This window comes from Pleurodeles waltl, chromosome 5, assembly GCF_031143425.1.
Source record: "Pleurodeles waltl isolate 20211129_DDA chromosome 5, aPleWal1.hap1.20221129, whole genome shotgun sequence".
Lineage (NCBI taxonomy): Eukaryota > Metazoa > Chordata > Amphibia > Caudata > Salamandridae > Pleurodeles > Pleurodeles waltl.
The window spans coordinates 1325545293-1325561239 of NC_090444.1; the positions used below are offsets into that span (position 1 = coordinate 1325545293).

A 15947-nucleotide genomic window follows, 5' to 3' on the forward strand; every position below is an offset into this window, starting at 1 on the left:
GACTACGTAGCACACTACGCACTGTCTTACTAACATACTCAGAGGAACCAAAATAATTTCCTCCTCGCTCACTGATCATTACGGCCCCAGATAAAGCCCACTTAATTTCTTGCAGTATTGTGTCTCTTTACAGCTAAGATCTTTTTGAATGGAGAAATCTAAGGCCACATGGCAACGAGACTTGTAACAGCCTATCTCTCACAAAATATGGTATTATTGCTGTGTGCAAACTAAACTTATCTCTAATAGTGACCATCGTCATAAACTATTACACTATAAATATTTACTCCATGTTTACATAACTCTGCATGTGTTGGCCAGACTAGATCCCTCCCGATCACACTGCGGTCTTAAATGTTCTACCAAGCATCCCGACTTTGCTCACTTATACTGGACTTGCGCCCCAATCCATGCATTCTGGGATACTGTCCATACCACCATAACACATATGACAGGGCAAACACTCACTCCTGACCCTTTACTGGCACTGCTTGGTTATGTTAAACCTTTGCCTCTGAACAGAAGACGCTTTACTTCACTTGCATTACTCCTAGCTAAGCGTCAGGTTGCCCTTCATTGGGGCAGCAGTCTACCCACTGTAACAGCTTGGCTCCAAGATATGTCTTACTGCGACACCACCAGCGAAATCTATGCATCGTTACAACCGCCATCTTCGAGGGCCAAAGACATATGGCAGCCTCTTGGGAACTATCTCTTGACATTGAACCCCCAAAAAACTGACAGTCAGGAGGCTGCTTCTTCTGACCTATAATACACTAATCTAGGGTTGTTGTGTTTTTTGTATACAACTCCTTTGTATATCACAGCGCCTATGCCTCTTGCTTTTCCTCCTCTCTCTCTCCCCCTACATGTATGGCTCCTGAGACCTGCTACGCTGTTTCCTCCTACACTTATCCTTGCCCCTCTTGCCCCCTCCTTCGGGCTCTTTTGCTTTATAGTCATGTTTTATGCTTTCGAACTGCCGAACTGTCACTGCTTTGTTCCATTTACAGCTTCCGTATTTTTTTTTATTAAAGTATTCCTTTGATATTTGTTTTTTGGTTTTTTTTTGCACAAAATCTTAAAGTCCTCAAAGTTCAAATAAGGATGCCACGCTGCTGTTGCGTAGATGAGACCGATAAAGTACGTTGCAGCCATTTTATCTGACCACAGCATTTAAAAGCCAGGTGTTTGCAGAGCTCATAAACGACTTTTTCTTGAAAGATACAGTTCAATCCGTGATTTGGAGAAAAAAAATGGTTCACCAAAACAATTTCTCCTCAATTCTGCTAGTTTGACGCTTTAAAATCACCCACGCCAGGACAGAGAAAGTAGGGTGATGTTTCCCACTGCACTTTACTGGAATATAGGTTATTCATGTAAAATATAGGCAAAACTAGGCATTACAATTGAGAGCAAATTATGGGACCAAGCCCTGTGGCATAAAATAGAGGTTCTCGTTGAGATTGAAAGGACATTTATGTTCCCCATTTGCATTTCTGTAGCCCTGTGCAGATAATTCCATATCCTTATTCAGATGTAAGTAGAGAGAGAGAGAGAACACCTTCTGTGGAAAATTGATATTACTTGGAAAATAACTTGGTTTCTCAAAAGTTTGTTTTAGTGCAAATATTTTAGTGGCCAAGTCTTTTTAACGGGATTAAATTACCAGAATGATTTGTTCTTTGACCCAGGTTCTAGTGAGCGCAGGTTGTTTACAATAGTTTTCTTTCATCACATTTCAACAATTTTCATGTGCATACACTGACTAAATTAAGTACTCCTTTGCAGACAGCGTGTTTGCGAAGGTCTGAGAGAATTGTACATTATCATGTGGAAAAAATGAATATTGGCTGTTTAACACGGACGATGGTTCTGACGCAGAATGGAATAACAGGGACAGTGTTATACTGCTGAAGAGCTACTTTTTCCAAAACTACAAACAAACTATTGTTTAGTCATTGATTTGGTCTTGCCAGTTCTTAATTTATGTGTTTATCCCCCTTTCAGCTCTCTTACGTTCTGCTAGATATTGTGATACAGGAACTGTTCCCCGAACTTAATAAGGTATGTAGTGTATTAATAATCCTGTCTTTACCCCATGGCTTGTGTAGAAGGTACAATAAAAGCAAAGTTAATATATTTCTTCATTAAAGAGACTTCTTCCTCGAACTTAGAAGGGCAATCAGTGGAAGTGGTGCACTCAGATTCAGGAATGTTGCTTTTACAGCTGGTCAGAGGACTCATGAGCTTAAAAACTTGAATATATGTCCTATCTTGACATTTTATAAGTGAAAGCGCATCATTGTTGTTTGACAGCTTTGTGTGCGGATCACTGAAAGGGTAAATGTGAGAATTAGCCACCATCTGGATGAATACAAAAGTATGGATTCATGACTGAAAGCATGGATCATTAACGGTTGAGTGAATGCATGGATGAATGGTTGAATAAGGGTATGTCTGGGAAGGGTGGATCTGAGTACATGAATGTGTGAATAGTTGCGTGGATGAATGTGACAGGTTACATCAATCCACCAGCGGGAGGGTCCAGACAGCAGCACAGATAATGTGAAACTCTGCTCTTAGACTTGGCTTACTGGCGGTGAAAGCTTGTCCCCAAGCAGAAGAGACCAGGAGGATGAGCGGGACAAGAGAGGTTTTGGCCTTGGACTTGGGGGACCTGCCATCAGTTATTTAGGTGTTATCTACCACCCACTTGTGAAGTGCACTAGTGTTTACCAACACCTGTTTCACCGCCTGTCAATGTCAGATATGGATATGTAGATGCAATTTGTCTATCTTGTTATGGCTGAATGTTTCCACATGATTGTATGTACACAGTTTAAAAACCACAGCCCTAGGAATTCCACAGATTCGATCAAACTGCATGAATGGAAACCAGTAGAAGTTAAATATATATAAATGTAAATAGAGCTAAATATTATTGAACTAGAGTTATCAAAAACGTGCTAAAAGTGCTTTTTGTGTAGTCAATGCTACTGAAATATCTTTAAGAATCTTTTTAAAATGTAACCTTTGTTTCTTAACAAAGTATCTATAGATGGTGCCTCAAATGAACTTTAAAAAATGTTTTAAATTGCTATGGGCCTGGTAATTTTTGGAGAGGCGTGTAAGTAAAATGGGACTAATATTGGCTGGCCCGATTGCAGCCATCTTTAAGGCATTATGTTGCTGCTGCAGCAATATCTAAAAAAGCATGTGTTTGTCAGACAAAAGGCATTATCAGGAAATAAAACATTTTTGCTTTACAAAACCTTTAAAAGCATAGTGACAAGCATCACAGTGTATGTCTTCCATTTTCATGAGGCAAACTTTGCGCGAAACTCCAAAGGGCATGACTGCTTCCCTCCCAAGTATTCAGTCAGTGACGATCCCTTGTGAGAATTTTGTGATTGCTGAGCCAGGGCAGTGACAGGCATCAGGCAACGCATTGCAAGACCAAGAGTTAAACCTACTCCCCCAGTTCAGACCCTTCACTGATCCAAGAGACTTTAGGGACAGACATTCCAAAGTAGGCCCTCTCAGTATGCCAACATGTGTTCTATCACTGAGCAAATGGCAGATTTACTGACAGACAATTGAGTGCAGGACCCTGAGGTACTGGGTTTTTCAGAACCGGTACTGATCCGGTAACCCAGTGGTGCCAGGGTACACCCAAAGACCTCGGGTACTTTCCTGATTCAGACCACAGAAACTCAGAGTCTTCTAGGTGAAGTCAAAGATTCAATTTATTGGCTGCAACCAAGTAACAAGCGTCCTAGAAGTACAACAGCACGGTTTGTATGTTCTCAGGAGACTGTGTTTCAATGCAAAGTCAGGTTTCCTTATATACAGTTTTTTAAGCTTCAGGCAAACATTCTTGACATTTTGGTTGGTCATTCACATGTTTTCATTACAAAGGAAAAAACAGTGTCATGATGAAACCTCATATTTCATGTCATCCAACCCATAATAAATTACCCGGCAAGGCCTAGTATTTTACATCAGATAAGTGTGGACCCCCAATAAAAACGGGCACCTCCCCCTCGTAAAGTAAGAAGAAGAAAAGAGCAGGTGCAGGTGTGAGCAAGATTAAGCAGGGTGTGTGAGCGATAATAAGGGTTTTATGGCATGGTGTGCCTTGATGCTATCTGATTCGGCCACTGGGAGAGGGACTGACCAAACAGGTTTGGCCTGAGGCAATGGTTCCAGCTTGCCCAGGTCAGAGAAAAGTCAATCAAGGTGTACGTGTCCTTGGAATCAAATCTGACTGTATTATAAGCCTATGTGAGGGCAACTTTTAAAAATGGCTGCCGTGTATAAAATGGGAGCCACGAGTGCAGGACGAAAATGGCGATTTCGAGGTGAAAACGCTGCTGGAATTGAGCGAAAATGCTCATGCTTAGTGTACTAGTCATTATCGGTCTTTTGATACTAAAATCGTACTGCTGTGGCAAAGTAAATTACATGGGTCCAGAATTTTTAGAACCACAACCCTGCTATCATTTCAGAAGTCCACTTCTAGCATTAGATCATCAGCTTCTGAACCACATATATATAGCGGGTGCCCAATCACTGTTGGAAACTGGCTACCCACCCAAAGCATGGCACCACATGGACCTAATTGCACTCCAGGAAACATGGTCACAACAGATCCTTCCGCTGTTTTGCTTCACGTCCTATCAAATGAACGCAGTTAAGCACAAGCAGTATGGACGGCCAAGTAGGGGTCTAGCAGTCTACTTCTCACTAGACTTGAGAATGGATATAGAAGAGCTGCCGCAAGAAGGCTGATTGCCAAGTGATCAAACTATGCCACTGGACCACTAATGATAGGCCACCAATGCTGCTGGTCAACTCATATATTTACCCTGGCCTCTCTCGCAAGCTGGCATCAATAAAAAGGCTAACAGCCTTCATCTTGCACCACTGACAAACTCATCCAGACTGGGACATCATCCTGACTGGAGATTTTTATTCAAACTTAATTAAGGGGCAAGCGGATGATGAAATACTGACAACTCCTGTTGGAACGTTCTGACACAGGTGTCATCGAACTTTACACTCCGTGACCAGTAGGGAGCACAGTTGATGGCACCATTGGAATACCTTAAACTACAGGTCCTAAATGGAAGGTTCCCAGATGACTGTCCACCAAGCCATACCTTCCACAACCCTAACTCACAATCTATCCTAGATTACACCTTAGTTACATTGCCTCTGATCTCCGTTGTGCGGCATTTCAAAATAAAATACACCACATATGGTGACCACTCTTACCAAATACTCACCCTAAGTCCTCCTTACCTGTGCACCTCCAGGTCCCACCAGAGGTGGGCTCTATAGAGTCAACAAGCTTGAACAGACTACGCTGGTCGTCTGACACAATAGTAGCCTTATCTTTATCTTCAAAGCTGCAGATGCTGGAGAGCCTCAAAAACCAACGGATATATATATTGGACGCCTGGGAAGATTTCAGAGAGAAAATACTGGACCAGCACTCTTCCTGCAATCTAGCACGCTGAACCAACTAAATCACTCCTGTTCGCCTTTCAAAATCAGGCTACCTCCCTAAAAAAGCTCAAAGGAAGTTGGCAAGACGCCTGAAGGCATGCCCAGCCAACCAGTACCTTTGGGAACAACTGAAGAATACAACAAATATATAAAAAACAAATATTGAAAGAAAAGGCCGAAGGCAGGAGTATTTTTTGGTTAAAACTAATACACGCTGCAAAAGGGAAAATCCCAGGAAATTCTGGGAAGTCATCAATCACTTAAATACTCAAGGGAATCTAATTATGAACTCAAACATCCCTGAAAATGACTGGGTGAGCTACCTCAAGACAATCTTTTCAATTAAGTGCCAACCCTGTGGAAATACCCCTCATATTACCATCATGGACACCCGAAAGGGGAAATATCCTCCCATTGGAAGATGAAGAGATGACTGACCTTACTCTGTCCACCAACAGGACATACCGAGCACTCCTTAAGGCTCGTCGGGAAGGAGCCCCCTGGCCAAATGTCCTTCCCCAAGCCATCTACAGGGAAGAAGCAGTCAGACCAACAGTCTTCTGGTCTGAAGTGCTCACCCCCCACCCTCATATCAGGAGGCAAGCCTGGGAGGAGCCATCCCAGAGAGCTGGCGAGGCTCTATAATTAATCCTATCTCCACGGGAGGCAACAGAAACAATCCGGGTGACTACAGGCTAATTGCCCCTATTGACGTTGAGGCAAAAAATTACGCCTCCCTGCTCCTCACTGAACTATCAGCATGGCCGGAAAAACACAATATAATTTCACCCAACCAAACATGCTTCAGGAAAGAGGTGGGCACCACAACAAATATTCTAATAACATCCTATCTCGTAGAGCATAGCAGACTGCAGCATAGGAAACTACATCTTGCCTTTATTGATTTCAAGGCCGCCTTCGACCGAGTGAACAGACATCTGCTCTGGAGCAAACTAAAACAATGGGGTCTCCCAGCCCGCTCCTGAATGCTATAATGTCTTTATACTCTAATAATAAATAAAAATCGGAGATGGCACGAGGCTCTCAAGGAAAATCTTCACTACCCTCAGTCTGAAACAAGACTGTGTGCTCACTCTGCATCTGTTCAACTTGTTTATGGCAGACCTGACTCCAGCTCTGGATGCCAGAAATGTTCACCCGCCACGGCTGGGAGGCTTTCACTGACACAATTTTTATACGCGGATGATCTGGTACTGTTCAGCTGCACCAAGGTCGGTTTACAAAGATCCTGACCAACTACGTTTACTCCAACCAGCAGGAAATCAATGTGTCCAAATCCAAAATAATGCGGGTAGGATGCAGGCAGACCTTCAGACCAAGGATGGCCTTAAACAACGTTTTGCTGTAGGCGGTGCTGTTTTACAAATACCTAGGAGTAATTCTAGATGCTGAAGGCACCTTCAGTCAACAGACGAAATGCATTGTGCAAAGAGCTTCAGCATTAACCTATGCCTTCTCCCTCCTGGCCAAATGGCTACATTGTCCATCATTCCGCCGACTGCTAACTGTCATCTCATCCAGATTGCTCCCTACACTTACCTATGCCAGAGTGGCTATGCATGGTCTGGAAGAGCCCCTGATAGATAAAATCCAGCTCAAGAAATTCAGGCAAGTTTGTAAACTGCCAAACTCCGCCTCACTAGTGCAGCTATGCCTGGAATTATGTCTTTTACGTCAGAATCTGGCAGCCAAAGCAGAGGAGGCAAGAACTTGGGATAAAATGAAACATTCAGCCAACAATTTTAACGTTGCACTTTGGCGGCCCTAGAAAGTGGCCAGCACTCTGCTTACAATAAGTACCTTTGGTCAACTACCAGCCAACTACGGCTCCAAGACCTGCGGGAAGCAGCACCGACATACAAATCATTCACAAGAGGTGTTAACAAGGCCAGCAAACTGTTTTCGTTCACTGAAGACAAAGTTAAATTTAGTGCCCGCGCACACGGGTGGATGATCATAAGGCAATACGCCAAACTAGAACCGGCCGCTTACCTTTTTATTCCTTATGTGCCATACATGAAATACCAGTTAATGACAATGTAACTAGGAATCTTGGCAATCTTGGCCAACGCTCCATCACGGAGGAACATTACTTTGCAGATTTGCAGGCATTGTCCATGCCAAAAGGAAGATCTTGCACACATAATCTGCATTTGACCTGTACTGCTAGACCTTCAAAAGAGGTTCCTTAAGAGAATGTTTAATGACAGAGGCATACGGACCTCTAGAGGAGCCATAGTAGACTGTTTCAACTCATAGGATCCCCAGCTAAAGTGTAAGTTTGTCAAGTATTTGAAACTGGCGTTGCTCCATAAGGGATGTTGAGGATTGTAGCAGCCTGCATAGTACGGTCAAAATAGCACAACTTTCTAACCTTTCCACGTCACACTGAGATCATACCAACGGCACCCAAGGTCTGTGGGATCAAGGTATCTGACAGTAACTGAATAATGTGCCATACTTAAATACTTTGAACTCTCGGACCCAGCCAAATCTGCGTATCTTTGATAATAAGCTGAGAAGATTTAATAGATTTTTACTGCATGTACTTAATTTGTAGGTTTTTGACGAATGTTATCATACTCAAGTAATTCTGGAACTTTTGGACTGACTAAACCAGCACACCTTTTAACTACCAGCTGAGAAAACACTTAATTTTTTGGATTGATTGGTTCTCTTTCTATTTTTACATATAATTACCCTGTAACAGGAATTTTTAAATACACTAGAACACCTTTATTAGTAAATGGTAAAATTGTTATGGTTTTAATTAACTGAAACAAAAATTAAATCAAATCAAATCTAAAGCTTCTGAACCGGAAACAACAGTGCTGTGGACCCTCTACCCACCTCATTGGTGCCTCCTAACCCAACAGCCCCACTCAGTTCGCCTTGCAGACTCATGAAGAACAAGTGTGCATCCTGCAGACCCTACTCTCCAACAGCACCAGTCAAGGCTGTGTCAGCAGAAGCACCCATAAATGATGAAGTACAGCCATTTCCCACAGGAAAAGGTATAACCAATGCTCAGCAAACAGGAGGAAAGGTCTGGAATGAGAAGCCTTATAAGAACCTACAGACAGACGGAAGTAAGGTATGCCCGATGTAGCAAATGGGTTTCACTCATTTAGTCCTGCTGGATTTTTTGCTTTTGACTACCCTTTTTTAAGACATTTACTATGAGTGAGTTTCACTACCTGAGTTTCACTCACTGTAAATTCACAGTAAATGGACTGAGAGTGCCAACCGCAAGTATCTACAAGTAAGAGGCTTTCGGCTGGTAACCCATTAATAAATGAGCCTTCTAGTGTATGAGATGCACTTGGTCTGAGGCTACTGTCTTGTGCAGCCTGGTATCAGTGCACAGTTTTCCTGTCGCGGAAGTGACTCTTTAAGGATTGGTACTGACCTGGTGTAGGCCTCGCAATGTGAGTGAGCATTCATTTTGTGCATCTGTTGTGCTTACTGAATTTCTGAGGTGCTTACACTGTAATGCACATTATAATAAGCAAAATCTGCCCTAAAAACCAAATTTGTGTGCCACTTAGTCCTGCAGGGTCCTCAGCGAGGCATCAGCCAAGGGGTAAACAAGTACCCGAGTGTAGATGTACAGTACCGAACATCATACATACACTCCTAATGGCACCTTAACAATTGTCTTATTTCCCTGGCTTAGGGAAGGCAATTTCTACGCCTTTGTACCCCCATAGTGGGCCAAGCTAATTACTCTGCTCTTCAGAAGCAGGTCACAGGCCTCCCTCCACAGTAGGGCCACAGTAGGGCCATTAACAAGTACTTGACCCTAGTTAGTGGAAAGGAAGGGGTGAGGAGGAAATCTGCTTTGATTAACTATTCAAAATTAAGGCGCTTTAGGATTGGCCACAGATGCCTTGATATCTAGAAGTTCCCATCCGCAGTTAAAAAAAACCTGCACAAGAGAGAGACAGATGAGAAGAGACACTGGGCCTGGGAGTGACGACGGTGAAAGAATGCCCAGCTAGAAGAGAAACCACCTGATGCCCTGCGAGGATGGACTTTGTGACTGACTCCAGCTGACCTTCAGGACTAGGGGCAGTGGTGTAGTCTCCTGTATGTTCCCTAAGGAAAGGTTGGGGGGATGGACCTGCTGAGGGAAAATAGAGTGTTCCCTTAGGGCTTCTGTGGACTGGCCCCCGACGCTGCTTCAGACACATAGGTGCCCAGCAAGGTTGCCAAGGGCCTGGGGAGCTCTGCTTGGTGGGTGTGGAAGACGACCCCCAGACCAGAAGAAAGCCTCAAACTCAGACAGAGGATAGGTCTGGTACACTGAGTCTGAAAATCCAGCTTGCCGCAAGATGCACCCTTTAAAAGCTAGGAGGTCTGCAGAAAATACTCTTGGTGGCTAGGGCTGGCCACCACAAACAAAAAGAGTCCATGAGATGGGCCCTATGGGGCCTTAGAAATCTGCATTGAAAGCTCTGTCTGCTGGGGAGGCAGAACTAAACACAGAGCATGGCGCTTCACCTTATCACTGAGATACTGACCCAGGAGGGCTACATCCCCGGGGTTGCTACAATTACTTTGATTTGTGTTCAGAAGTGAGGGGGTGTGCATGGGGCCCCCTCGCTGAGCAGAGTTTTTCCCACAGGGACCTTGGTCTCCCAGGAAGGTGGCTCATAAATAAACGGTCCCAGGGATCCACCCCCGGGGACCAAAGCAGTTCTAGGGCTAGGGCTAGGTGCATTGCCTGCCCCTTGTGTCTGTGTCAGGAGTCGGAGTGGGGAAGGGGAAGGGGGTGGGACACACCAGCCTCTTGTCTCCCTGCCCAGGCTTCATATGCGTGGTTGAAGAGTGGACACTACTCCCACAGTGCAGAAGCAGAATAGGAAATATGCTGGCTCCAGCACGTTGCATAGGAAGTGCATGCACTTGCAGACAGTTGGCTGCAGTGGCGGGGGCCTTGGAGCACCTTCTCATAGCCCCCAACAACCTCTGAGGTTGTTGGTGCCTTGGGTAAAACCGAGGCACCTCAAATGGGCAAAAAGAGGGGGAAAAAGTGCATCACAAGATCGCCATGAGACCAAAAGAAAGCAGCATAGCCGCTAATAAAATACTCTGGGGACAGGCAAATGGAGTGTCCGATAATTCCCTGTGAGGGGGTTAAAAGTTGCATCATTTTTGTGTGGCAGTCCTGGGAATTGCAGGGGCATCACTAGCATGTTTGAAGCATGTTGAAGTGTGGGGTGGGGCAATGGGGGGGGGGTAGGGGGATGGGGAGATTTGCAGGAAGTGCCCGAGCTCCCTGGGAATGTTTCCTTGAAAAATAACCCAGTGCCTCCCCAGGGCATGTTTGGAGGACCCAAAGCCTCACTGACCATTACAGCAACCGCTAACTCCTCGATCCCACACAGTCTGGATTTCCAACAACAGCACAGAAACACTCATTGCTGCCACAGAATACACCCATATGATCCTTGACACGAGGCACAGCAGCCCTCATACTCCTCGACCACTATGCAGCATTTGATTTAGTTTCACACCCCATTCTTACCAGGTGCCTCATGAGATTGCATCCAAGCACTGCTGTCCACTGGATCTGCTCCTTCTTAATGGATAGAACACAACCTGGCAGCCTGGCACCTTACTAATCGAAAGCCCGCAAACTCTTTCGAGGAGTGCCTCAAGGTTCCTCACTCAGCACCACCTTCTTCAATGCATACATGATCCCTCTGGCTAATATCATCTCCATGCACATCAACATCCTCTTCTACAAAGACAACTTGCAATTCATACTCTCCCTCTCAGACAGGATCACATAAATGTAGCATGCCTAGAAAGAACAAAACAAGGACAAATAGAGATATTTCTCCTTGTTACGCCTCTCCTGGGGAAGCGTACAATTTTGGTGCATTCCTATGTTTACAAGGCATCAAAATCTAGGGCATTGCATGGGAACACCTACCGCAGCCCCCATGGAACGCCTATCCAGGACAGTGTAAGGCAATGCAGCATTTTACACTGCGTTGCCTTACTTCAGATTTTGGAAGCCACTCAAAGCCACGCAAAGTGGCTTTGCGTGCCTTCAAAAATCTGACTTGGAGGTTTGCGTCATGCATGTACCACATTGTATGGTGCAAACGTGACGCAACCCTCTCATAAATATGCCCCAAGATGTTTCTTCAGTTTCTTCCTGCTGAATCTAGAATGGCTCCAATAATACTGCATACCCGCATACAGAGGGCAAGTCTCCTTTAATATTTACTTCACCAACTTTGGAGCTATTAATTATCAGTGCTATTTGTAACCCAAAATATATTTCTAACACCGACTTGTGAAACTGAGAAGGGAAATTAAAACCCATTATTAATACTCTCAAATAATTCCAGCATAGCAGTTGAAATGGTTTTCAGTCTGCAAGTATCCAGTCACCTTGGGATTATTGTCAGTTTAGGCATACTCAATTGCATCAATATAATATTGCATTTTAAATTCCATCTGATGCATGAAGGTAGTGGAATTGTCTGTTACAAGTCGACAATAATTTGCCAAACCTTTCCTTAAAAAAATTTTTTCTTCTGTTTTTTTAGAGGTTTTGGGGGTCAGGGTTAGTGATGGCAGCATTCACCTACATGTTGAAACTAATACTGGCCAACAGTACCTTGACAACACTATGCTAGTGCAGCTTGGAGCAGTGCTCAATTTGTAATAAAAACAAAGTGCCAAGCCCTAATATTTTTCTTGGTTGTATGCTACGAACTACAACTGTTCCTCTGTAAAAATATTCCCACCTTTGGCAAGAGGTTTAAAAAGCATAGGTGGTAGATGTCTAATAGTGCTAGTTAGAGATTGTTTTCTTATTCAGTCTGGTTGTAGTTTGCTTGTATGGGCTTAGTCACAAGTGCCCTTTTATTTCTGGTGGAGCTGGTGGCCACTCTTGCCACTGAAGTCATCGACACAGGTAATGAGGCCCGATAAGTCTAGCACAAATCACTTCTCGGCAGTTGGTGACTTGGAAATGATGACAGCATTAAAGGTTTGCTCATTCGGCTCAATACTAGTAAGCATGCCTCTCTGAGGGAATGGTGTATTGGTATGGACCATTGATGTACCCTTGAAAGGATGGTATATACGGCGTAAGGGTGTCCATCTAAACATGATAGGGTGTGGGGACCATGAATGGACTCTATGTAACCTGTATGACAGCCCATCAATGATGGTGTGTTCTTGCGTCTTGGCCGTCAGGTCCTGACTTTCTTGTTGACTATGTTGACATGTTGATACTTATCCCAATGCAACCTGCTGTACCATTTCTTTGGCTCTTGCAAATTTTATGTTATATTCATTGTCTATTTGTTTTTTTTGTAAAATAGTTTTTATTAATATTTCAGTACAAGAAAATAAACATGCCCATGTACATAAGACTTCAGGTGTCCCACTATATTGTGTGCCATTCTCCCTGTCCCTCCCCATTCCAAAGCAAGAGTAACAGACAGAGAGAAACACATGCTTACGACAAACCCTTTCAACCTCAAATGGTGGACCTAGCCATCAGCCTCCGGCATCTGAACAAACAAATTACAAAAACCTTACAACAAAACAAGTGTCTAATCCCTTTGATTGTCAGATTCGAAGATAAAGGCTATGGAACTGAGAGCCCCCTCTCCGAGCCTTAAGGAACAGCCCTAATCCCACTCAACCCCTTTTGCACTTAACTCCTATACATGGAAAAGATGCAGCGCTCGAAGGTGGGTACTACATGCTGTAAGGGGAAGACCCCGTGAGAGAAACCTGACCAGGGGGTCCCAAATTAAATGAAACCCACTGCGCGAGCCGTCCATTTTGTCAGCCAGACCCTCCCATTGTCTATTTTTTGTATATAATGTGTATACAGTGCATATGTTTTTTGTATAAATACTAACCAAAAATGGTAAAAAAAACACGAGTAAGCATAGTAAAAAGAGTGGCTTTGTTGTGCGTGTGTGTATGACAGGGGTTGGGGAGGGTTTGATGAGGGGATATTGCTTTCGACTAGAGAAAATTAGTGAATTCGTTTTGTCTTTTTTTATATATATTATTAATATATTTCTTTATTAGCATTTGAATGGAGCGGCATAATACATAACCTAAACGTCATAAAACCATTTCCCCAGACTGATCACAAACATCTTCATAGTCAGATATCAGAGCATCGGCGATCAAGCATAAAGCATTTCAATGATAACCCTAATGGTCACAGATTCAAGGTTATAGGGAGTTGTTCACAGTCAGGGAAGATCAATATACACATCTCCATTTAATACAATTTTTGTTTTCTCTTATTTCAGAGTTCCAAATAAATGAAACCTTGTTAAATCAGTGACTGAGGCTGTAATCGACTCAATGAGATTTAAATGTCCCCCTTCTGTCTTTTTATTAAGCCTTGCATTTAATGTTTCCACAGGTAGATCTGGTTAATTCTAAACACTGTTTTTGTTTCGTAGCAGGTGCAGAAAGAAGTCACTTCTGTTCCATCCTGGATATAACCAATTTGAAGACGGGTGAATCGTGTTATTGAACACATGTTCTGTTCTTACAGCTACTCAAAATGAGGAACATAATACTTTCCTGGTGTATATGTACTGTAAATACCTGTAAAATTCAATACTGCATTTTGGTTTCAACAAAAATAAAAGTTCAATGTTCTAAAAATTCTCTGTGTGCTTTGAAATGACTGAGCGTGCAGGAAACAAAATGGAAACTTGATCAATTTAATTTGGTTTAGGCCAATTCAGTTGACTTCTGTAAATGTGTTTTCAGAATTATGACCCATATTTACAAGGCCCTTGCTCCGCCCTTGCGTCACTTTTTTGTGACGCAACGGCAGCACAAACCACTAAATCATATTTATGAAGACACGCAAAGCCACTTTGCATGGCTTTGTATGGCCTCATAAACATGAAGTGAGGCAAGGCATGGCAAATCGATGCGTTGCCTAACTCTTCCCTAGGGAGGGGTTAGATGGGCACTGCAGTGGGTAGGAGCAACAAGGAGAAATATCACTATTTCTCCTCATTCATTCCTCTTTCTACGTGTTCTGCATTCTGCAGCAAACATAGAAAGAGGACCCTGCATTGGCAAAGCCAATAGGTTTCATCTTTGTCTTTTTTCTGTGTAACTGGTTTAAAATATTTGAAAATGTTATAATAATGTTTGTTTTATATTTTGTAAAACAAACATTATTTTAACATTTTTCTAATATCTGAAAGCCAGTTACATTGAAAAAAAGACAAAGGCAAAAACATTCTGGCATGCAGCTTAAAATACGGGAGCAAAGGCAGAAATGAAGCAAGAAGACAGCAAAGAAAGAAGACAGAAGACGGGACCGGAGACAGATGATGGCAGTGAAGACAGAAGACGACATGCAGTAAAGAATAAAGAAGACAGCAAAAACAGAAGGCGGTATGCAGAAAAAAAAAGAAGATGGACGGCAACGAAGAAAGAAGACAGAGAAGAAGGCATTGAAGAAAGAAGATGTCAGCGAAGTAAGAAGGCGGCATGAAGGAAGAAAAAAGAAGAGAGCAATGAAGAATGATAGATGGCAGCAAAGCAAGAAGGCGTCAGTGAAGAAAGAAGATGCCATGCTGGAAGAAAACAGAAGTACCTTCAGCATTGCAGCCAGCGCGCATGCAGGCGAAACCTCAAAAGCCTCCCAGGATTGTTTTTGTGCAGGATGGTGCTCCTTCCTGCAAAAACAACAAAAACAATCCCACATGCAACTCTGGCACCCTTGCACCATTGTGAAGCGTGCCTGCATTTTCCCTAGGCAGCCCATTGTGTGTCAGCGCAGGGGAAAGGACAGAAATGTGCCACCCTCACAGGTGAGTACTGCGCTTTACAAATTACTGATTGATTGATTGATATTGGTTAAATATGGTGCGTTCCTGCCTTTTCCCTTGGATGGAGAGCAGCGCAGCAAGGTGACTTACTGCACTGACTGCTGCACTGCCCTGCTCCGAAAACTCATAAATATACCCCTATATATTTATGACAAATCATTTAGAATATAGAATTGTCCTCAGTACTGTTCCTAATTTAAAGGAACATTACATCTTACGCACGTCGTAGTAATGAGCCTGGATAAAAACGTGGCTAGTGGTAAAACAAATTTGAAAAGAGAATGACCATTAAGATGTGTACAGCTGGTATCGATGCAGTGTTTGTATCTATAACAGGGTATTCGTATTGAGCTTTGTTACACTAGCCAGAATTTTAACAGGTATATTAAGTATCCTTTTTCGTGTTCACTCTGTGACTTTTTTAATGCAATGATTGGCACTCATATGAACTTTGTATTTCTGTGTGAATCCTCATTGTCTTTTAATAATTTTAATTCAAGATGCTTAAGAAAAATGTGACAACATCGTGAGAGGTATTCAGTTCAGTACACCACATCA

General features: G+C 43.2%; 1 protein-coding gene across 3 annotated transcripts in view; it reads left to right on the top strand.

Moving 5' to 3' along the window:
• SNX14 (sorting nexin 14) overlaps positions 1-14202 on the top strand; it is a 627761-nt gene extending 613559 nt beyond the window's left edge. For 2 of the 3 annotated variants that reach the window (XM_069235584.1, XM_069235586.1), the window contains 2 exons: positions 2011-2067; positions 13995-14202. In XM_069235584.1, the coding sequence (XP_069091685.1) occupies positions 2011-2067; positions 13995-14036 (99 nt within the window). In that variant the 3' untranslated portion in view covers positions 14037-14202. The remainder of the gene's footprint in view (positions 1-2010; positions 2068-13994) is intronic. The other variant, XM_069235585.1, reaches the window with a different exon arrangement.
• Positions 14203-15947: the final 1745 nt, after the last annotated feature.